The 23,020-nt window shown below is 41.1% G+C and overlaps 1 protein-coding gene across 9 annotated transcripts in view; it reads left to right on the forward strand.

Moving 5' to 3' along the window:
• ENAH (ENAH actin regulator) overlaps positions 1–23,020 on the forward strand; it is a 152,896-nt gene that overhangs the window by 113,066 nt on the left and 16,810 nt on the right. For 7 of the 9 annotated variants that reach the window (XM_081186390.1, XM_081186392.1, XM_081186393.1 and 4 more), the window contains 4 exons: positions 3,816–3,981; positions 10,267–10,444; positions 13,269–13,353; positions 22,516–22,871. In XM_081186390.1, coding sequence (XP_081042516.1) covers positions 3,816–3,981; positions 10,267–10,444; positions 13,269–13,353; positions 22,516–22,871 — 785 coding nt within the window. Of the gene's footprint in view, positions 1–3,815; positions 3,982–10,266; positions 10,445–13,268; positions 13,354–15,352; positions 15,501–22,515; positions 22,872–23,020 lie in introns of those variants that run through there. The other 2 variants (XM_081186395.1, XM_081186396.1) reach the window with 2 other exon arrangements.

Consider the following 23,020-nt stretch of genomic DNA (forward strand, 5'->3'; position numbering starts at 1 on the left):
ATGAAGAGACTAAATACCTTTGCAATAAATAACACAGCTGACATACATTGGTGTACTCTAGAAACAGCCTTAACTAAAATAACTTCTACTTTGTACCAAGTATAGACAGGGGTATAAAGTCTGAGTAAGGCAAGTGGCATAATCTGTGTTTTGCATCCAATATCTGCATCAGAATTGTGATGAAGATATCACTAACATGCCCCTAAATGCTTTACCACTGAGTATCTGCTTAAGATCTTAAATGCCAGAGAAGCTAACCTAGTCAACATGGTGAGCTCTTTGGTCAGGATCCAGCATTTAACATTGGAATGCAGTTTGCACATAACGTTAGAAAATAACTATGGTTTAACACAGATTAGTAGCATGCTTGGTACCCACTGCTTAAAAGGGTTCTACAACAAACCACAAGCTCTAGCTGCTCACTTATTAGTGCAACAGAGCTGCTACATTTGTGTTGGTGGGTGATCTGGACTAATTCTGTGCAGGTTTATTTCAGTAAGCCAGTTAAATATGAAGAGATGACTGTCTTGCTGCAAGGCTGCTATATAAAACAGGTTATAGTTTTCTAGGTAAAATCCAAAGTCTTCATAAATAACCCCAATCCAGGTTAATTTGTGACCTCTTTTTCCTCCACCAACACTTTAGTTTTTACATGCTGAAATCCTGTACCCACTTATCTGGGAATAAGCCCCTTTGAGCACAGTGGGAATTACTTGTGAGTAGACCATGTCTAGGATGGTGCTGTAACAAATGTTTAAAGATAGATTAACGTAGTTTGTGATAGAGAAGGGACTTCACTCTTGATGTTCATAACACTCATCTATTCACTGACTCTAGTGCTTGTGTTCTCTTAAACTAGCAGACTATCTTCTCATTTTTATTCAACAACCATGACCTGAGAATGTTTTAGGACTGTGCAAATGGTCTGGTTTCAGTGTACTTTACTGAAGTACATTGACTTAACTTTTCCCAAGTATTTGAGGAAAGGGCATTGTACGCTGGGCATTTCTGTTGGATCTAGAAGTAGGGTTGTTGTATCTAAAAAAAGAGCTATCCAAATAACAGCTGGGAAAGTATGCGTCAAACACCACAAGCTAGTTTGTCTCACTCATGAAGCAGATGTCCTTGCAGTTTCTTTGAGGATGAGCTATGTAGTCATTGTTTTTATGTTTCGTTTTTGATATCTGATTCTATTGTATTTTTAGTCCTGTTTTTCACATGTCATAGTGGATGTTTTCTAGCGGGGAAGGGCAAAACTTGAATGGGTTGTTTATACTTCAAGATTATACTAAATAAATGGTTTATACTTAAAAAATATTTTTATTATTATTTTATTTATTATAATTGATACAGCCTGTGTTAACATTTTTATTTAATTTATATCTAGAGAACAAATCAAAACTAGCATTTCATGTTAAATTTATATGCTATATAATTGCAAAAGCAAAAAAATAGTTGAACTGACATATTTCAAACGTGTATTTAGTGTGGTTTAACTATTATAATGAAACAAATTCAGACAAATATTTTAAGACATGACAACTAAATATATGGGAAGTTTATACTGCTATTTAAATTTTTGGGGTGGGGGGATGAAAATGCTGAAAACTGCCCAAGGTGTTGTCAACATAAATCTGCAGGTTAATGGCTCATTTGACAAAATATTTGATCCTCCTACAACAGGGGTAGGCAACCTAAGGCCTGCATGCTGGACGTGGCCCAATCGCCTTCTCAATCCGGCCCACGTATGGTCCGGGAATCAGTGTGTTTTTACAGGAGTAGAATGTGTCCTTTTATTTAAAATGCATCTCTGGGTTATTTGTGGAGCCTGCCTGGTGTTTTTACATTAGTCGAATATGTGCTTTTATTTAAAATGCATCTCTGGGTAATTTGTGGGGCATAGGAATTTGTTCATTTCCCCCCCAAAATATAGTTCGACCCACCACATGGTCTGAGGGACGGTGGACCGGCCCACGGCTGACCCCTGTCCTACAAGATAGCAGGGTTTATTAATGTTATTTTTTCCATATTTTTTTCTGAATGCATTGTTGCTTTCAGTTTGCTTCATGTTATTATGTAGCACTGGGAATTATAATAAAATTTAATAAATAAATATGTAGTAGTGAGAGATGGTCTTCTGAAAAGATTAAAATGCAGCTTTTGATTTTAGGTTTGACTAAGAACATTCAGATTACTTTATAATTGCCCAGTTTGACTTGAACCCTGCCATATTGAATAATTTCCAGCCAGTCTCCAATACTCTATTCTCCGATAAGGTGTTCAAGTATGTGTTCTGTTCTGGTTGGATAATGCCTTGGATGAACCTAGCAGCTATTTGTTCAGGCCAGTAGATTATCTTAGCAGGCTTTTTAAAATTATGCTCCTTTTTGTAAATCCTATTGAGCCACACTCTGCTTTATGTCCCTTGGAATCTGGGCTAAAAGCCAGTTATTCCCAGATTAATATGGGTCATTGAATATTTGGGCAGTTATAAATGGAAGAAGAATCTGTGCTCTGAAGTTGCAGGTTGGATAGGTCTGGTTCACATCTCATATTAAACCTTAGTTTAAAACAAACCATGATTTAATGAGAATGAGCAGTATACTGCTACACAATGTTCAAAGGTTTCTGTGGCATCCCATCCCTGCTTTTCCACCACAAATTAAACAAATCACAGTCTGTCTTGTTATGTTGTCCAAATCTGGGGCTGTTGGTTTGTTTCCTCCAAACAAATCATAAGTGGTAGCCAAGGTTTCTTACTGGCTAGTGTTTTGTGGTTTGCTTGAGGAAACAAAAGCAGGAGCCTGTGTTCTGTTGGCATGACAAGCCGGATTCTAGCTTGTTTCATCCATGGTGCAATAGGAGGGAGGGGGAGCTCTGTGAGCAGCATGCACTAGCATACTAAACATTCAGATTAAACCATGGTTTGTTTTAAACAACTGTGGAGGCCTAGCTGTATTTAAAAATAAATAAATCAAGAGAAGCCTAATAGTTAAAAGCAAGGATGCTTACTGAATCTCTGTTGGAAGAATGTTCCATAACCTGGGACCAGTGTCACTAAATACTGAACTTCTGATTGGTCAGGCCTCTAACATGGGGGGGGCGGCGGAATAACTAGCAGTGCTACTCTGGATGATCTCAGTCATCGAACTGGGATATAAAGGCTTAGGCAGTCCTTAAGGCACTGTGAGCCCAAGTTGTTGCTGTATTTACAATGTTTATTTTCAGTCATTTTAAAACTGTATTTATACCAATTTAATATTATAAGCCATTTTGTGAAGATTTGTGCTTTGAAAAGTGGGTTAGAAACGTATGAATTGCAAGATTGGATTATTATTATTATTTTAATGACATAAATTGGTCCACCGTGGTCATCTCTCCTCTTCCCCTATTCAGAAGAATTAGATGAACTGTTCGGAAACATAAAAAAATTCCTTCCAGTAGCACCTTAAAGACCAACTAAGTTAGTTCTTGGTATGAGCTTTCGTGTGCATGCACACTTCTTCAGATACACTGTGTATCTGAAGAAGTGTGCATGCACACGAAAGCTCATACCAAGAACTAACTTAGTTGGTCTTTAAGGTGCTACTGGAAGGAATTTTTTTATTTTGACTATGGCAGACCAACACGGCTACCTATCTGTTCGGAAACAGTGTCTGATTTTACTAATGAAACTATGTATGAACGTTTCAAAATGGGAAATGAGTGGTAGAATGTTGCCTTTGTTTTGAAAAGGTGTTTCCTTTCATATAGGACATTTAACATCACTTGTTGTTTTTTCCCTTCTAATAATTTGTTTTCCCTTGTTTTAACAGTGAGCAGAGCATCTGCCAAGCACGGGCTGCTGTAATGGTCTATGATGATGCTAATAAGAAGTGGGTACCAGCTGGTGGATCTACTGGATTTAGCAGAGTTCATATATATCATCATACAGGCAACAATACATTTAGAGTAGTTGGCAGAAAGATTCAGGATCATCAGGTAAGTGATTAAGCTCAAGTAATTAAAATGGCCTTTTATTTTAGTTGTTCAGATGTAAATGTTCTCTTACATTGATGGAAGGAGATGAACTTTTGGATCCACCTCAGAGTCTTTAACTTAATAGAATAATGGGACAGTCAAACATGTCAGAGGCTTTCAGAAGATTTTCACCACAAATCTGCATTTTTTATAATCTTTTGCCTCTTTTACCAAAAAACAAATAATGCCAACTGAGTGGAATTATCTGGGGGTTTTGGAATGTAGAGTCCAAAGAGTTGGTGTAGGTGAGATCAAAGTTTCATTTATTGATTTAACAAGCCAGCTAGTTCCTAAGTGGAAAGGATTGCATTTGTGACTTCAACATTCTGATTTTTAAAAACCAATATTAGTATGTGTATTGCTTACCTCTTGAAGGATCAGGGTATCAGGGACTTATAAAACAGAAACATTTGTTACAACAGATTCATGACCGAGGAGCCAAAGGTATGTAATTGATAATGTTTTGAAGACAAAATGAAGATCATCATGCAAATCTTTAGTGCAGCTGCACCTGGAATACTGTGTAGAGTTCTGGTTGCTTCACCTCAAAAAGAATATTGTAGAGCTGGAAAGGGCTCAGTAAGGGGCAATCTAAATAATGAAGGGGATGGAGCAGATCCCCAAACCTCACCAAGAAGTGGACTGACCATGACAACGAAGTGATATTCACCACCACCCCATTTCCAGACAACCTCCCACACCACATGGAGCAAAGACTAAATCAAGGCTATTTCCTGCTCTCTGCCTTGGACACATGACCACTTGAGACAGGCCCATGATTGCCATGGAGGCAGTGAACTCCCAGGCTGGACCTGAGGCATGCTCAGCATGAATGTTGAAGTCACTCAAAACCACAGAACTGGGGTTCTCCAGCATCACACTTGAGACAAGCTCAGCCAGGGAGGCTGATGAGCAGCAGGGTGGGCAGTACACCAATAGCACCCTTAACCAGTCTCTTTGGCCCAGCGTCAGATGCAGACCCTCTAGTACTGCTCCAAGGAAGGTGGTACATGATGGTGGTATGTGGAGAGTCTCTCCATTCTGGGCTGATGTCGCACCAAGTACCTGGGTGGGCAGAGCTGAGTCAAATTGGCCTACCCGGCTGCCCCACCCAGCTCTCGGTGAGACCTAGCCTCAACCAGGTCAGCCTGCTGAACCACACTCAGATCATGGATTAGCATTCATTGCGAGCTGACCAGCAGAAGAACCACCAGACTGAAGGGGACAGTGTTAGATTATCCATTGATGCTGCGATAAGGGGGAGTTTAATGAGGAATATCTGGCACAAACACATGTCATCATCCCTTCAACATCTCATTCTGTAATGCCTACTGTGATGGGACGATGAGCTGCTTGTGCGTAAAATCCAAGTCCCTCAGAGTTTGGTCAAGTTTGCAAACCTCTGTCTGTAACGGAGCCCCTTAAACATGGCTCCGTCAGTCGCTAGCAGATTCCGACAGTGGTTGCTTTCGGAATCGCTTCCAACATAAAAGCTCCTTAACGGAAACACGTCTTCTGGACTCTCTGCGTGACAGTTTCCGGCGAGGAGTGGGTGTCCCTACAGGAGGTCCTGAAACCTCCCCACTGTTTTCGCTGGAAGTGTCTCTGAGCCATCCCTCCAGCTGACTTTCCCTCAGCTCACCTCCTCTCCCCCTACTGGTTCCCTCTTCAGCTGCTGAGTCTCTCCCAACCTGTGTGAGCCCTTTCACCTCCCTCCCTTCCGATGGCAGTTCCCTGACATCCACCTCCCCTCCAGGGCCCCCTTCACCCCCTCCCGCCCCCTCCTCTATGGGCGGTGAGGAGGCAAAACCCCGGAAGGAACTTCCTTCATCTTCCGATGTCTCGAACACTTCTCTCCACCTGTTGCGGTTCCTGGTCTCGAAGTACTCCTCCTCCTCAGAGTCCATCTCCCCTTCCGAGTCCGGGAATCCTTCCAACTCCTCCTCCTCATCGGTGGTCCCAAAGTATTCCCTCCGGAACCTCTCCACCTGCAAAGGGTTACTTAAAGGGATAGTCTGTATCTGGTGCTCAGCAGCAAACTCCTTACTCATGAAATTGCAGGAGCTGCCTGAGTCCAATAGCGCCTTTATCTTTAGTGGGTGTCTGTTAGGCAGTTCTAGTAACACCTCTATCACTAGGGCGGGTTTAGGAGGTGCGTGGGCACTTTCACTGCTCTTTGGCCTGGCTGCTGTGCCCCGACGGTGGCAGCCAGGCGTTGGCTTTTACTTGCTCCGGTACCTTTTCCTCCCTCTCCCCAACAGCTCCCGCCATTCCTTGCCATTCCTTTCTTTGGGGCAGACTCTGGCAAAATGACCTGGCTGTTGGCAGAGATAACATTTCTTGGCGCCCTTCCCCTCCTTCTTCCGCTCTTCACTGGGCTTTGAAACTGCGTGCGCGCGCGCTGTTCCAATTTCCATCGGCTCTCCCGGCAGGAACGGTGGCTCTGGAATCTCTGGAATGCGAAGCTCCCCCCAATGTTCCCCCTTCCCTTCCCGCCTCTCCAAGGCTCTTGCCTCTTGGCGCGCTCCTATGGTCAGCGCTGATTTGGTCAGCTGGTCCATAGACTCCGCCCTGGACGCCCGGGAAAGTTCATCCTTTACCGCCGAAGAAAGCCCTTCTTCAAAGAGCATTTGAATGGGTTCCGCCGATAGATCCCACCCCAATTTATGGATCAACATGGTAAACTCTGTCCAGTACTCACGAACAGATCGGCTCCCCTGTTTGCACGCCATTAACTGTCTGCGTACCACTCCCTGCTCAATATCGCTGGAAAATATAAGATCCATGGCACGAAAGAACTTCATGGTGTCCTTTAGGACGTCATTATGCGTTGCCATCAGGGGCCTCACCCAGTCTTTCGCCCCCTTTTCGAGATGCCCAATCACAAAAGCCACCCGCGATTCCTCGTCGGGAAAGTCATCAAACTGCAGGTTAAGGGCATATTGCATCTCTGTCCTAAAGGCATGATAGTCCTTGGGCTCCCCCCCCCCCAAACTTCTGCACCAATCCTGGCAACTTTCTGGCGAGCGGGGTGGTTTTCCCCTTCTCTGCATCTTGAGCCCTCCTCTCCTCGAGCCTCGCCGTCTGCAGCGCTAGCTGGACCTCCAACGCCCGGTACCTTTCTTCCAGGCTTGGACCCGCTCCAGCTCCTGCTTCTCCGGTTCCGGCTGGGTTGCTCATGATGCCTTCTCCTGCACAAGCTGCTCATGGAGACTGTCGGAATGCTGTGATGGGACGATGAACTGCTTGTGCGTAAAATCCAAGTCCCTCAGAGTTTGGTCAAGTTTGCAAACCTCTGTCTGTAACGGAGCCCCTTAAACATGGCTCCGTCAGTCGCTAGCAGATTCCGACAGTGGTTGCTTTCGGAATCGCTTCCAACATAAAAGCTCCTTAACGGAAACACGTCTTCTGGACTCTCTGCGTGACAGTTTCCGGCGAGGAGTGGGTGTCCCTACAGGAGGTCCTGAAACCTCCCCACTGTTTTCGCTGGAAGTGTCTCTGAGCCATCCCTCCAGCTGACTTTCCCTCAGCTCACCTCCTCTCCCCCTACTGGTTCCCTCTTCAGCTGCTGAGTCTCTCCCAACCTGTGTGAGCCCTTTCACCTCCCTTCCTTCCGATGGCAGTTCCCTGACACCTACCCTTCCCCTCGATCACTTTCTACTCTGATATCCTTCCCTCAAGACATATCTTGTATGTGGAACACTCTGCAAAAGTAAAAGTAAGAATACACAATTTATCATGCCACCAGGCCATGCAGACAGACATCAATCCACGATAGGTCACATGTACAGCCCACCATAAAGATGTCAAACCACCAGCTGAGAAACAGAACAAAACCATCTTGTACAGGCATCCCACCCCATCTCTCACCTGGGGTATAAGCAATCACTGCAGATGGACCATAAATAGACACCAACAGGTGCTGTAATGAAAATATTGTCATTCAGCACTCATTGGTAAATAGTAACTGGCCCTCAATAAAGAAAACTGTAAAAATTCTCCATCTGTTCCTATCAGCTCATCTAATGTATAAATCCCGGAATCTAGCCACTTCTTCCATAGAAAGAATTATCTTTAAATCAGGGCTACTCCATGAAGATAATTTAATTATCAGCATATGGGTCAAATTATAGCTGGCAAGCCAGCATACACAGTGACTCCCTAGTTGCTGAAATTGGTGATGTAGACCCTTTTTTACATGTATAGACTTCAGTACCACCCATCCCAAAAGAGGTATTACATGAGCCACGTCTCAAATTTCCCATGCTGGGGGTACTCCTAGAAAAAGAAACTTGCCACTTGTTTATGCCTTGTAGTATAAAATAAAATATGGAAAATTAAATCACCTTTCCATTTTATTTTAAGTGATATACGAGGTGGTGAATTACCCCAAATAAACATCAGAAATAATACATTAAACTTTGAAAATATGCTTGGGAAACTTGTTGACAAATACCACTCAGAAAAATTATTGTTCATGGCAGTACATCTTAAGTGTGTTAACTCTACCCCTAAGTGCTACGTTTAAGTAGTGCCAGATCTCAGTTATGAACCTATTTAAGCTTAATTTAATGATTTGAGAAATATCTGTAGAAACCAAAATCCCTCGTGAAAATGCTTAGTGAAAGACATACACAGCAGGCAATTTACACTTGCCCTCTGGCACTCTTATTTTAACCACTTTATTGTTCATCCTGGAATTTGACTAAACTTATCCATTGATCTGATAAATTCTGAAGTAACTGTTTCAGGCCTGCTAACAAATAGTAGCAAATCATCTTCAGACAAAGCTAATCTAAATTCCACTTGTTCATGCACAAACCATAAATCTTTCTGTTCTGTCTAATTGCATATGCCAACGGTTCCAAACATAAATCAAATATCATTGGAGAAAGAGGACATAAGAACATGGGAATAATAGTCTCTGTAACCTATCCCCAAGCCTTTCCCCACAGCCAAATCAATTGACGCAAAGGCAGGTCTCATCTGCAGGTGCTGCTTTTCTTCCCTAGTCCTCTTCTATAAGGTAAAGTTAAAGGACTCCTGTACAGTTAAATCCAGCGACTATGGGGTTGTGGCGCTCATCTCGCTTTCAGGCCGAGGGAGCCGGCGTTTGTCCACAGACAGCTTTCCAGGTCATGTGGCCAGCAGGACTAAACTGCTTCTGGCGCAAGTCTTCTGTACAGCCCTACTGGCCCAGCACCTGTTTCCAATGCAAGATCTCACCTGGAGCTGCACTCATTGGGGCAGAAGGATGGAAGAGTAGTGATACTGTGTTACACCTAGCCCTCTGTTCTAGTCAGAGAGGGTATGCCCGGTACTGGAGCATACATGTACCTCTGCCTTTAAAAAAAGAAGAAGGGAAAAATCCCTAAATGAAGTTGGAACTATGAGAAATACGTGTCTGAATGAATGAGTCGCAAGAGGAGTCGTACTTAGCATTTTCTTCCATCTGTGCACATAGTTGCTCATTAACTGCCTCTTAAGTTTCTTCTCAGTCCATTTCTATTAATGCTGAACAGCATAGTCAAACGCTGTGAAATATATTTACCGTATTTTTCGCTCTATAACACGCACCAGACCATAACACGCACGTAGTTTTTAGAGGAGGAAAACAAGAAAAAAATATTCTAAACGAAATAGTGGATATATGATTTTTGTGGTTCATGCTGTGGCCACAGACATGTGATCTGACAGTGAGTTTGGAGTAGCCCAATGCAAAAATCCCGAGGATCCATGCTTTGTAACCACGGAGGAGGGAAGGAAGGGGAACCATGGATCCTCTGCTCACGACTGCAGCAGATCCCCCCCCCCGCCACCCGTAGGCATTCCCTCCATAACACGCACAGACATTTCCCCTTACTTTCTAGGAGGAAAAAAGTGAGTGTTATGGTGCAAAAAATACGGTATTTAACGACCACTTACGCATTTTCATTGGAAAATTACTGCTTTATAATATATTGGTGGGGTGGTGTTTTTTAATTGTTGTTTGGAGTGAACTAGCTGGCACTGCAGGGGGGTTTATGGATGATAATTAAAACAATATAATTGAGGAAAATCAATAGAGAAGGGGACATTTGCTGATAACAGGAAGTGTATTCAAAGGCATTGGGCCCCTTAAGCAGGACCACAAGCAAATCTCTCAAATACTTTTGGGAAAAGGGGAAGGGGGAAGGAATACACATCCATAGGTGAAAATGCTACAAAACACCTGTAAGCCATAACTATACTTTTACTTTTTTTAAGGTGGTAATAAATTGTGCCATTCCAAAAGGATTGAAGTACAATCAAGCAACACAGACGTTTCATCAGTGGCGGGATGCTAGGCAAGTGTACGGGCTCAACTTTGGCAGCAAAGAAGATGCCAATGTCTTCGCAAGTGCCATGATGCATGCCTTAGAAGTGTTAAATTCACAAGACTCTGGTAAGGCTGCTACAAATTTCTACAATGGTTTATAAATAGTGGCTTATTGTTCAATCTTACTACAGTCTGTTTATCCTTAGTTGGAGTAGAAGGTCCAGATACATATTTTAACCTAAGCTGTTATCTTTCCAATAGACACAAGTTAGCTAGAAGTAGATGCCTTAATCCTATGACTGTACATAACAGAATGTTGCTATCCTATATGGTGAAGGATTAGCAAATCAGTCTTATGCACATCACAGTTCGCTTCATGGGTATTGTAGAGTGAGTACTTACTTACATTTGGGAAGAGACTACCAGGTGGAATGAAATAAGAACTTCCTCAGTAGGGGGTGGGAATCACCTTCAAGAATGCGTAGATGAAACTACAGTTTGCATCCACAAACCTTCAGGAAGAACGTTATCTTTATTCCTGGAAATATTGTGGCACTGCTTAGGAAATATATATATTTGTCTTTAATGCAGTATTAGCATTTGTGTGCATTTGGGTGATATCCAGCTAAGGGTGGTTCTTGAAGCCCATGACTCTCTACTGTTTAAACCAATCTTAAAATGACTATGGCCACAAGGCAGCAGAGGTTTAGGGTCAGAGTTTTCCTTCTCCTTGGATGGGCTCCCAGCTGTGCAAAAAAGAACTGTTTATTGAACTCATTTTGACAACTGAAGTCCACATAAACCTTTGAGCATGAAATAGCTTTGGTGTTTTCTTTATTGCGAAGAGAGCTTTGCACAGGTACTATAGGAACAACTGCTAGGCAAAAGATCCAGCAAGTTGATGCATTAATAGTCCAAGGCTTCAGATCTTAAAAACTTAGCTCTGTCAGTCAAAAACAAAGACATCTTAATTAGAAGACCTGCTAAAAATCATTCGTTCCCTGAAATAGCTTTTAGGAAAGACCCAACTTTAATTAATGGAAGCAATTGCTTAAAACATAACATTAAAGTGGTCTCATATTGGCCTTCTGATGGAGCATGAACAGCAAAATTAGAACATGGGTGTTCTCTGTGCCATCTGATGAATGTGAATAAGACCAGCAAGCCGATTTATCCAGCAGTACTTTGAATTCAACTGACCTCTCAGGCTTGAATAACAATGAACTCTAATCATACATTGTAGTGCAGTTGGTTGCATTCCTGTTGCCTTTCAACTATACTGTATGCAAAATGGTTTTTCTTGAAAGAGAGCCAGCCATTCCACCCCTCCCCCTTTTTCCCAGGGCTCTCTGCAATAATGGAGAGACATAGCATTAAGTGACTGATATATTCATCAGTGTTTCACAGTCATCAAGCCCCTCAGGGACAAACTAGATGATACATTAAATATGTGAATTATCTGTTGTTAAAGATTTAAACAGCAGCATATAGCTCTGATCAGTATTAGGGCTGTGGGCAGGGGTTATTTAACAATTTCCTCTGCTATTCAGACAAAGAAAATACTGGTTTGGGGTGGGGATGTTTTTAGTTGGTACCATGAGGTGGGGTGGAATGATTAAAAATCTTGCCCAACAATCCACTGTCCTCATCTGCATTGCTTTTTAATTTTTCTTTTTAAAAGATAGCATCAAATATGTGACAGCAGTCACATCTAGTTTAGCTCTGAGATGGTGGCTTGAGAAAAGGAGTTTGGTTTGAAAATCTAGGGTGGATACTGATGCACAGAGTCCTATATGGCTATTGTGAGAGTGCAAGCATACAGCAGGACTAGTGAACCTTTGGCCCATCAGTCCCAGCCAGCATGGCCAGAACTCCAGATGGGAGTTTTAGTCCAGCAACATCTGGAGGGACAAAGCTTCATCAGTCCTCCTATATAAGGTTGCCATATTTGTGACAGTCACAAAGCCCCTCTCACCACACTTCATGGATCGTGCTTCAAGTAAAAAAGATCGATTTTTTTTTAAAAAAAAACACAGGTAGAATAATCATTATCTCAAGAAATCTGTCAGGTGCCTGGAAAAGAATTGTTTTTTAAAAGTTGCATGCAAAATAACTGTCAGCACTAAAACTAGGAGAAAAACCACAGGAGAAAAGGCTCCCTTGTCCTGGAGTAAATACCATATAGAACTTGTTTGCGTTTTATTTTGAGGACATGTATGAGACTGCGCTGTAAGTCACCACACAGCACATGATCTGCTATTTAACACGCTGCAGCTGGTGCTTCATTTTGAACTGTTGATCACATATCCTAGAACAATTATTTCTAGCAACTCCTTTACTGATGATGATGAAGATTTAATAAATTTGTTGCCTTCCTTTCACCAATGTTATGAACAGTTTAAAACAAATTAACAATCATGGGAATGGGGTGGGTCCTAAAAGTATGCAGCTCAGCTGTCAGAGGCCCAGGAAAACTGTGTTATGTAGGGAGGGAATTCCACCACTTAGGGAATGCTGCAGAGAATGTCCTTTTCCAGGCAGCCACACCAAAAACTTTGAGGGTAGTAAAACTGTCAAGAGAGGACCATCAGCTCACTCGAGTATAAGCCGAGGGGGGCTTTTTAAGCATAAAAAATGTGCTGAAAAAGTTAGCTTATACTTGAGTATATATGGTAATCTTGCTTCCCAAAGAATTGTTTTAAAATTTTTGAATCTTTTAAAGGTTTATAAATATGTGTTTTCTCCACACTCATCATATTCCTGCTGAATATATCAGTTTCCATTTTGAAAAGATGTGGAGCAATATTGATGGTGATGCTCAGTTTGTTTTATGTATTTTGTAGGCTATTTGCTGGAAATTTAATAAGTAGTCAAAAATTGTAAGTTGATTTCTTATTGGACTTTACATGTGACTTTTGCATAACAGCTGAAGTGTAACTTGCTTTACTAGGTCCAACGTTGCCTCGACAAAATGCACAACTTCCCCCACAGGTGCAAAATGGCCCATCACAAGAAGATTTAGAAATCCAGAGAAGGTTAGTGTGGTTTTGCATAAAACAGCACTATTATGATGGTGATTGGCAAGTATTTATTGGGGGGGCAGTTATTGTTTAGTACTATGGTATGTATTTTTGTGTTTTTATATTGTAAACCACCCTGTGATCCTTGGATGAAGTGCGATGTAGATATTTAATAAATAAATATTTGTTCATGTGAGGCTTTTCATAGTACACCAGAAAGCGCAGCATGGCCTTCTCTGAGTAGACATGTATATTTCCACACAGATTGGCCCATTTTCCATTCGATGCCTAGGCATTGCTTGTTTAAGTCATGGTTTAGCAAGGTGATTAAACAAACCATGATTTATTTCACCAAACATTGGTTTGTTTTCCAATTGCTCTTGTATCATATTTTTGTGGTTTTGGTTAATGATGGGTATTGGGTTCACATGTACTGCCAAGACCTAGTTAAAACAAACCAAGGTTCATAAGACAACCCCCAACCTCAAAATGGCTTCACACTGTGTTTTGTTAAGCTGCAGGGCAAGATGTGTACAATACACAAAGCCATTGTTTAATAAACAGAAGTGTGTAGGAGGTAATTTTTGTGTTGATGCATTTCTTTCTAGAGGGTTATTTGTTGTTGTTGTTTTTGTTTCTGTTGTAAAACTACATTTTACCAAGGCTATGGTTTACTACTTAATGTTAATGGACCTAATAGAATTATACTTGTTATTATATTGCTTTCTTTAACTTTCTGCATTTTGCAGTCTTATATTTAGTGTTAGAGGAAATATATAAAACAATCAATACCAACTTTGAAGTGCAAAATGGCCTACAGGAGCCATTTTTGTAAGAAATACAGTGATGTCACCCAGTCAGATATATAGGACAGGCAGCTTTCCCAAGTTGTTCATGCTAGTTTGTTTTTTTTGGGGGGGGGAGGGTTGGAATGATTCCTTGAGCTTAAGTTTAATTTCAACAATTGGAAAAGGTTCATTGGAAATGTACACAGATGATAACATGTTTAGAAAACAGACTCTATGAAGCAGTTCTGAAGGAATTGGGTACAGCATACTAAGGAAGAAGAAGAAGACTGAGCGGGGAAAGAGGGAATTTAGGTATTTAAAAGGAGATTCCCAAAGGGAACTGCTGGTTTAATTGTATTATTTTCAGCTTTATTTAAAGTGCTAAAGGCAGCCATCCTTTATACGCTTATAAGCACCAGCGAACTTAATGGGATTTATTTATAAGATGTCCATCAAGGATAGGCTAAGAACCAAGCAATTGTAGGCTACTGATATTAAACATTTTGGAGGTGGGAAGTTCTTATAAGAACACTTGAGCACTGATAGTAGCTAATAGATCTGTAAGGGGTGCTTCAGGCATAAGAATATGTTCTAGGGAGACAGGAGGCTGGGATTAAATGATAACTTGTTGCTGTTATTTCTTTTGTAAGCACAAAAGTATGGGTAGTGTTTGAAAGTAAGGAATTGATCAGACCAGTGAATCATATTCTTAGATTGTGCATTTGTTGTTGTACACATACAGCACTTCTCTTAATGTGAAGAAAATATTTGTCAAATGTGGATTGCCTCCTGTTTGGCTATCCCTGCACTACTGCCCATGCCAATATGGCGCCCTCCAGGAGTTGTGGACTACCAGTCCCACCCAGCAACCCTTCGTGCTAGTCGGGGAGTTGTAATCCAAAAACATCTGGAGGGCACCTCATTGATTTCCGCTGTTCTAGAGTCTTTCAGGATGGTTGACACCAACACAGATAGCTACAAACAGCTGAAATAATTGCTGGGCTTGTTAAGTTCTAATGCATTCTCTGTTGAATATAATATCTGGAACCCCATTTTAAGATTCTCAGAATAAAAGATCCTAACTGTTGTGTTTAAATAGAGCATTAGTTCATAATATATCTTTAAACGATTCATGATGTTAATATAGCAGCTAGAAGGGGTGTGAATGTCATGAATGTAAATCCGTTGCTGTATCTTATATCAGTTGGTAGCTGATTGAGTTAATATCTATAAATAAAGTAATTACTGCATGCCTATGCTTATAAAGAGGGCAGCTGTAAGAATTAGTATACAGACTTCAGAAACAATGAAAGTGTATAGGCCTCCACTTATCCTTCAGAGGTATGATGGACCAAAGGTTGACCGGCTTCTGCTGTAAGTAATCAATTTTAATTTTTCCAAAGAAGCTGAATTACTCTTAACCTATTTCCACACACTTAGTGAAAGTCTAGCTGGCCTCATGTAATGAAAGTTAGTGAAACTACCTAGAGGTATTACTTTTGAAAATCACTTGAGGGGGATTTGTCTCTGTATAAATTTATAGGCATTTTTGTGTCACAGGAGTATTTGAATATGGGTGTATGTAACCAAAAGAAGTTTTTTAGCTGTGTGTACAGCAGCATTCTGTTCTACATCTTTTAAAAATAATAGACTAGATCTGGGACCTCATGAGCACTTCTCAGTCTCAGGCAGCTCCAGGTGCCCACTGTGCACCCTTTCCCTTCTAATTTTTATTTTTTAATTTTAAAATTAGATAGGTTTTTTTGAATTTATTAGAGTGACTGCCTGTTCTGTTTTGGGTGGGGGGAGCTTGTCTGTGTTTAGTGGGTATTTTGCCTGTTGTTGTTTTTTTTGTTGTTGGGAAGGGGGGGGGGTTTCTGAGCATTGCTAGCTTTTCTTTTGTGAAATGGGCATTTTGTGGTGCTTGTGACAGTTTCTTAGATTTTCAAATGTGCCCCCAGGCCCCAGAACATTAGGAACTGTTGAAATAGACTGATATCCATTTGATAATATAGGATAATATAGAAAATATATGATTTTGCTGATGATCCACGCTTTTGAATGTTTGTGATGAGGCTGTAAATAAAGACATTTTGGTTACTGTGTGCTTTTAAATTCCTAACCTATCCTGCAGTATTTATTTTTTAAAAACAACTTTAGTAAACCAAACTAGCAAATTTCAAAATAGCTTTTGAATGACTTTTAAGACACCAGAGTGACTTTAATCTTTGAAGAGGTTGATTACACTTTTGCCCAGAAAAATCAATGCAGACTCTATTTTTAGGTAGTCTTCAAGCTCTGAAATAAGCTTTCCATGTGTGACATGTCAAAAGCACTTTCAGGTGATCAGTCAAGAAATATTTGTTGACTAGTGGAGTGTGTGTGTGTTGGTAGTCTCAGGCTGTAGATGAGGCAAAATCACTGAAACTTGTGTGTGTAGACAGGTACAGTAATAAAGTAGGTTAGGAACTTCTGTAAGCTTGCTTGCTAGTTTGGTTGAAGTTGCCTTTGTTAACTTCTTTGAAGGTCCTGAATTCAGTAACATGTCAGTATTTTCTACAGCAGTTTGCTTAAAGGCACATAAGGGGAAAAACAACAACTCCAAATGGGCAATGCCTTCATTCAGACCAACCAAAAAAGTCACAAAAAAATGTGACAAACTTTCAAGTTCTCCAGAATGCTATATCTGTAAGACGTTGCAGAAATCCAGGTCTGGTGGGATGTGGAAAAGGTTTTGTTTTTTAAAAGGCTATACAGTGGTGCCTCGCAAGCCGAAAATAATTCGTTCCGCGAGTCTTTTTGTCTTGCGAAGCATGGTCCGTCACAACTGCGCCTCTTCAAGCGGCTTTTAAAAAAAAAGCGCAAGACGTTTTCGTCTTGCGAAGCAAGCCCATAGGGAAATTCATCTAGCGAAGCAACGCAAAACCGAAAAACCCTTTCGTCTTGCGCGTTTTTCGTCTTGCGAGGCATTTGTCTTGCGAGGTACCACTGTATGTTGTAGCTATTAGGCAAGCTTGTAGACTTAGTTCCTGAATGGGGATTGCAGGTTCAGCTTGTCCCTTCCAGGTACTACAGATAAAGTATGTGCCTTCCACTTAACTACTGGAGTAAAGCAGTCATGGCTGTTTTCCACATTGTTTAAGAAAATAAAGTCTGGTCGTTCCGCAAGACGAATTTCCCTATGGGCTTGCTTTGCAAGACGAAACGTCTTGCGAGTTCTTGCGAGTTTGTTTCCTTTTTCTTTAAGCCGTTAATAGCCGCTAATAGCCGTGCTTCGCAAGACGAAAAAACCGCAAGATGAAGAGACTCGCAGAACGGATTAATTTCGTCTTGCGAGGCACCACTGTAACTGTAGCACCCTAGGTGAGATATGTTCATCTTGCAGTCTGATTAAGAGTTATCCAACTCAAAAGTTTGCCACATTTTTGTGACTTTTTGTTGAGCCTAATAAAGATTAATCAGTTGTGGAGTCAACAATAGTTTAAATTACCATTATGCATTGTATTTGAGCATGCCTTTGGAACTTCAGTTGGTCCAGTATAGGGTTGAAAGGTTGTTAACTGGAAGTCAACATTTTGAATATATTTTATAATATTTATAATATTTTATCAGCTCCACTCTTCTAGTCCATTTCTGGAACCAATTAAAAGTGCTGTTTTTAACCTTCAAACCCATAAATGGCTTGGAGCCAGTTTACCTGAAGCATTGGCACCTCCCATATATTACCTCGACAGTGAAGTTGCAGAGTGTCATTACCAAGTGATACCTGATGGGTGACTATGAACAGAAGGGCCTTCATTCTCTCTGATAGCATTCCAGCTGTGAAGTGCTCAATCTCTGTCATGATTCCCGCCCCACCTCCCTAGTTCATATAATATATGACAGTTTTTATGTACGCTACACAGAAAGTTTTTGGTTATGGGCACCATGGAAATATTGTTGCTAATATAACAATAACTCCTAGTATATTTTAGGAGTTAGCATGGTATCCTTCTTAGTACTGATATGTAAGGAAGATTCCCCCTGTGCCATTGTGTCTAGAATATTTCAACACTGACAATATAAAACCAGGAAAAACAGTTTGTATTCTTTTCATGCAAGAAAAGATTAAAGATCTGCCAAGCTGATATTTTAAAGGGATATTAAAAGCAAATGAGGATCAGCTTTTCAAGTTGTAAATGCTTTTCTTCTGAAGTATGAATTTCCTTACTTGGCTTTTGAGATATATTAGCCCAGTTTGAGTATAATGCAGCTAAAAGATAGTTTAATCATGAGAATAGGTATTTTAATTAACCTGAACTAGCTATTTAATCAAGAAAATAAGTAATTGTAAAATGTTAAATAAGTTTTCAATTTTTAAAAAGTTACTCTACTTCCATTCCTTAAATCTGGGACAGGAATTTATTTTTGCGTTTTTAAAGAAGAGAAAAGTAGGACACTAAAAATAGCTTTAGTGACTTAAAGAAAAAAGAAACTGAAAGAAACTGTTTTTTTTAATAGAACATTTTTATCTCCCTTTCAGCATTGGTCAAAAGAAGGGTCAGGCTTTTACAGTGGAAGCTCCTCTGTTGACCCTCCAAAGCTAAGGTCCAGTCTTTCTCCTCTGACCACAGTCATTATTAATACATTTCCACCTACCAAGAGGCTTCCCAGATGCTTCTGCCCATCTTTTCTGCTTAGCCAGTCAACAAAGTCACTACCAGCAGGTCCCACCCACCCCTGTCTCTAGCATCTCCCTTCCACAGAAATGGCTTAGTTAGGGTGGTGGATTATTTTGCTCATTCCTCTTCCATTTTTTTCTCCACAGGAAGACAATAAAAACCCCAAAGATTTATAACTGGGGTGGGGGTCAGGGAACCATGTATTCCTTTTGTGGGTGTTCACAAGCCAACCAGAACTGTGTACAGTTGTACCATGAAAGCCGAACAGAATCAGTTCCAGAAGTTCGTTCGACTTCCAAGGTGCAGCTTCTGATTGGTTGTAAGAGCTTCCTGCAGCCAATCGGAAGCCTCGCCAGACATTCAGCTTCCAAAAGAAAGTTCGCAAACCGGAGCACTCACTTCCAGGTTTGCGGCGTTCTGGAACCAAAACGTTCGACTAGTAAGGCGTTTGTCAACCAAGGTACGACTGTATTCCTTTTGGGGTGTGGTCTGCAGCATGTGCCAGAGAGAAATATACATTTACGTTAGAAGCCTTGTTTACTTATATTTTTGTCTGTGTGTATGTCAGTGGGTGGAGAGCAGTAGGATATCTTCCTGCCTTTGTCCCTACGGCCTTGTTGCCGCCCGTATTTTCTTTGGGTCTTCCTCCCCTCCCAGTGTCTTCGCTAAGGAAAAGCAGGACATTCTGGGATCAAATCAGAAACCAGCTTTTGTAAATCCGGTGCTGTCCCTGGAAAATAGGGACACCCGGAGGGTCTGCTAACCTGAAGTATACCTTTAATCATGTTTTAAATTGCAGATTGTGTTATGATTTAGGTTACAGTTTTAAGTGTTTTGCCTTGCTTTGGGAGACACCCAGAGACCAGTTCTGGGACATGATGCAGTTCATAAATTAGTAAATTAATGCAGTAAATAAATTAATTTGATAAATGAAATGCAGTTAATATATTAACCCCACTTAACCTGGGCGTAAGTGGAAAGAACACTCTAAAGAAAAAGGTAGATTTATGAGATTATCTGTGTTGTTCCTTAACTGCAGGGGCAAGCCTAATCACTTTTAATTGATTCTGCATTATTGTGAAGGGAATTTCACTATCCTACATTTTTTCCTTACAACACTTTAGGGTTTGAAATCTTAGGAAGTAACTGAAAAACTGACAGGCTTGGTTGCATCCAACTTTTACAATAAGATGAGTTGCGTTCCCCTGTCGTGTTGCAGCCTCTTACACTGCCAGGGAGATGGAATTTCTTCTGAAATGGCATGAGATGCAACAGGGGACTGTAGAAGGAGGGGGAAATTGTCTTATATCAATCGGGAACTTCCCTTCTAGATTAAGGGAAGGCCTTTCCACTCATCCTGTTTCTTCATTGGATCCATGTGTAGGGTTTTGTTGCATTTGTATCCTAACCTTCCTCCAAGTATCTGAGGGTCATTCATTCTTACTTAAACAATATTTGAGGTAGGTTTAGGCAGAACTAGCCCACCAATCTTATGTCAGTCGAATGCTTGTATTTATGGAGAGATGCATCTTTTAAACAAAGGTAAATCATTTCCCAAAGGGAAAACAGGAGATGGGTAAATTAATAGAACCTCAGCTGGAATAATCTCTTCCTGCTAATTAGCTAGCTTGGAGGTTGTTTTCCACATGAACTGAAGCTAAATCTATGGTTTTATAATGCATGTTCGGGGATATGGCAGCAATAACTTAAACATTAATTGGAAATTTAAGCACTGAACTAACAAGATGACAGGATAGGAGTCTTAATGAATGGACTTGGGGAGTGCTGATGCTGCAGAGTTGTTGAAACTAAGCAGGGTGAATGTAGTCAGTCACCTTGTGACTATAATAGTTGAATATGATACTTTCCCCTTTTATCTTCTGCAAAAATTCCAAAAGAAAAGTTACTAAGGACATTAAAGTTGTAAGTGCTGTTATTCTATATACGAGAACGGTCATTGTGATTCCAAGTGAGCTGGAGCAAAATTTAAAACTGAAAAAGTTTAAAATGCACAGATTAAAAGGGAACAAGTTAAAACTAGCTAAATTGGTTTGGGAATTGAGGCAACTACAATGAAGAATGATACAAATGTGTGGAAGCTGTAAATCTCTACTGCCCTCTGTTGGGTGATCCTTCTGATGTGAAGAAAACAGAGCTCCCTTTTCAAATCACTTCTGTGAGGTATCCAGCGAGTCACAAGGTTTGCTGTAATAGGTTCAATTTTCAGTGGCTTGGTGCTAAGATTTGCTGCTTCAGGAAATTGGTGTATATGGTGGTGCAAATCCGCTGCTGCACAGAGCATTAAATTACGATTGCAAGGATGTTGAACCAGTGTTTTATATGCAAACACCCCATAAAATCTTTAAAATTGTGGTGCTGCTCATGAGTTGTTTTATAAAGGGTAGTAGTTACCAGTCAACCTTAGAGACTGGCTTGGATGTCTTAGTGTTATCTTCACATGTATCACTTTATTCTTATCTAAAATCAGTTTTGTAATGTGGAAATGGCTGCATCAGTTTGCCGTAGTATATTTTGAGAAACGGGCATGCATCCGTGTCTCTTTAAACATGGATATCAGGACCTCAAATGTTATATAGCAAATAGTCTTTAACAAAAAGAGAGAGATTTTAATTAATGTATTAACAATGTGTGTGCATCATCAGGCAAAAAAAGTTACATTATTCTGAGTATTTTTAGCCATTGTTTCAGTAAGCAACAAAGGGAACAAATCTCTGCAATAGTTCATTGAAAATCCCTTTCCTGTTCCAATGGCTACACTTTGTAGCCATTTTTTTAAAAAATCAATAAGAACCTTATCTTTAGGGTGTGCTAGATTCACTTCAGATATGCTGCAGGGGAACATAATCTTAGCACGTCTGTAAAAACAGGAAATAATCTACAGTGGTGCCCCGCAAGACGAATGCCTCGCAAGACGGAAAACTCGCAAAACGAAAGGGTTTTTGGTTTTTTGAGTTGCTTCGCAAGGTGATTTTCTCTATGGGCTTGCTTCGCAAGACGGAAACGTCTTGCAAGTTTGTTTCCTTTTTCTTAAAACCGTTAATACAGTTGCGACTTGACTTCGAGGAGCAACTCATAGCACGCCTTTTTTGAGGTTTTTGAAGACTTTGGTGATTTTTGAAGCTTTTCCAAAACTTTTCCGAAACCGTGCTTTGCAAGACGAAAAAAACCGCAAGACGAAAAAACTCGCGGAACGAATTAATTTCGTCTTGCGAGGCACCACTGTAGACTGTCCCTGGATCAAGTGACTTTTCCACTTTTAAGTTCTCAAACTTCTTAACCTTGCTCAAGGTTGTCATCTGAACTAGCCAGATGTTTAGCTGATAATCAAAAAAATAAGACTTCGGAGCCATCTTGCCCCAAAATGGCGTTTCCGTGCACCACCCTGGTTTCGGTGTTTCGTTGTGCCACAAGCGGCTTAGTCATGCTGGCCACATGACCCGGAAAAACTGTCTGTGGACAAACACCGGCTCTCTTAGCCTGTAAAGCAAGATGAGCACCACAACCCCAGAGTCATTCGTGACTGGACTTAACTGTCAGGGGTCCTTTACCTTTACTTTAACCATTTGGTGTCTAGCTTATATATCTTGAGTTTCCAACACTGATTATTATGTCACACATTGGCTCGCTGTGTATGTGTTCGTAGCCAGGTGGCCTTTAATCTGGTTTTGGCTCTTCATTTTAACACTCCCCGTTTTCCTCTGTTGCAGGCAGCTGCAGGAGCAGCAACGGCAAAAGGAGTTGGAAAGGGAGCGGCTGGAACGCGACAGGCTGGAGCGCGAGAGGCTGGAGAGGGAAAGACTAGAACGAGAGAGACTGGAGCGAGAGAGGCTGGAGAAGGAGAGGCTGGAACGAGAGCGGCTAGAACAGGAGCACCTGGAGAGGGAGCGGCTGGAGAGGGAGCGGCAAGAGCGAGACCGGCAGGAGCGCCTGGAGAGAGAGAGGCAAGAGCGGGAAAGGCAGGAGCAGGAGAGAGCAGAATGGGAAAGGCAAGAAAGGGAGCACCAGGACCAACTGGAAAGAGAGCAGCTGGAATGGGAAAGAGAAAGAAAACTGTCAAGCGCTGGTAAGAATTGCAGTGTGTTGTTTTGAACTGTTAACGTGATGAAATTGATCAAAGTAATCACGTATTAAAATGGCTTATTTCCCGTTTTCCTGTAAACTAACTTCCAAAAATTGGAACCTTATTGCCAGCAACCAGACTTTCTGTATTTC

The sequence above is a fragment of the Podarcis bocagei genome (assembly GCF_964188305.1).
Source record: "Podarcis bocagei genome assembly, chromosome: 3".
NCBI classification, from domain to species: Eukaryota; Metazoa; Chordata; class Lepidosauria; order Squamata; family Lacertidae; genus Podarcis; species Podarcis bocagei.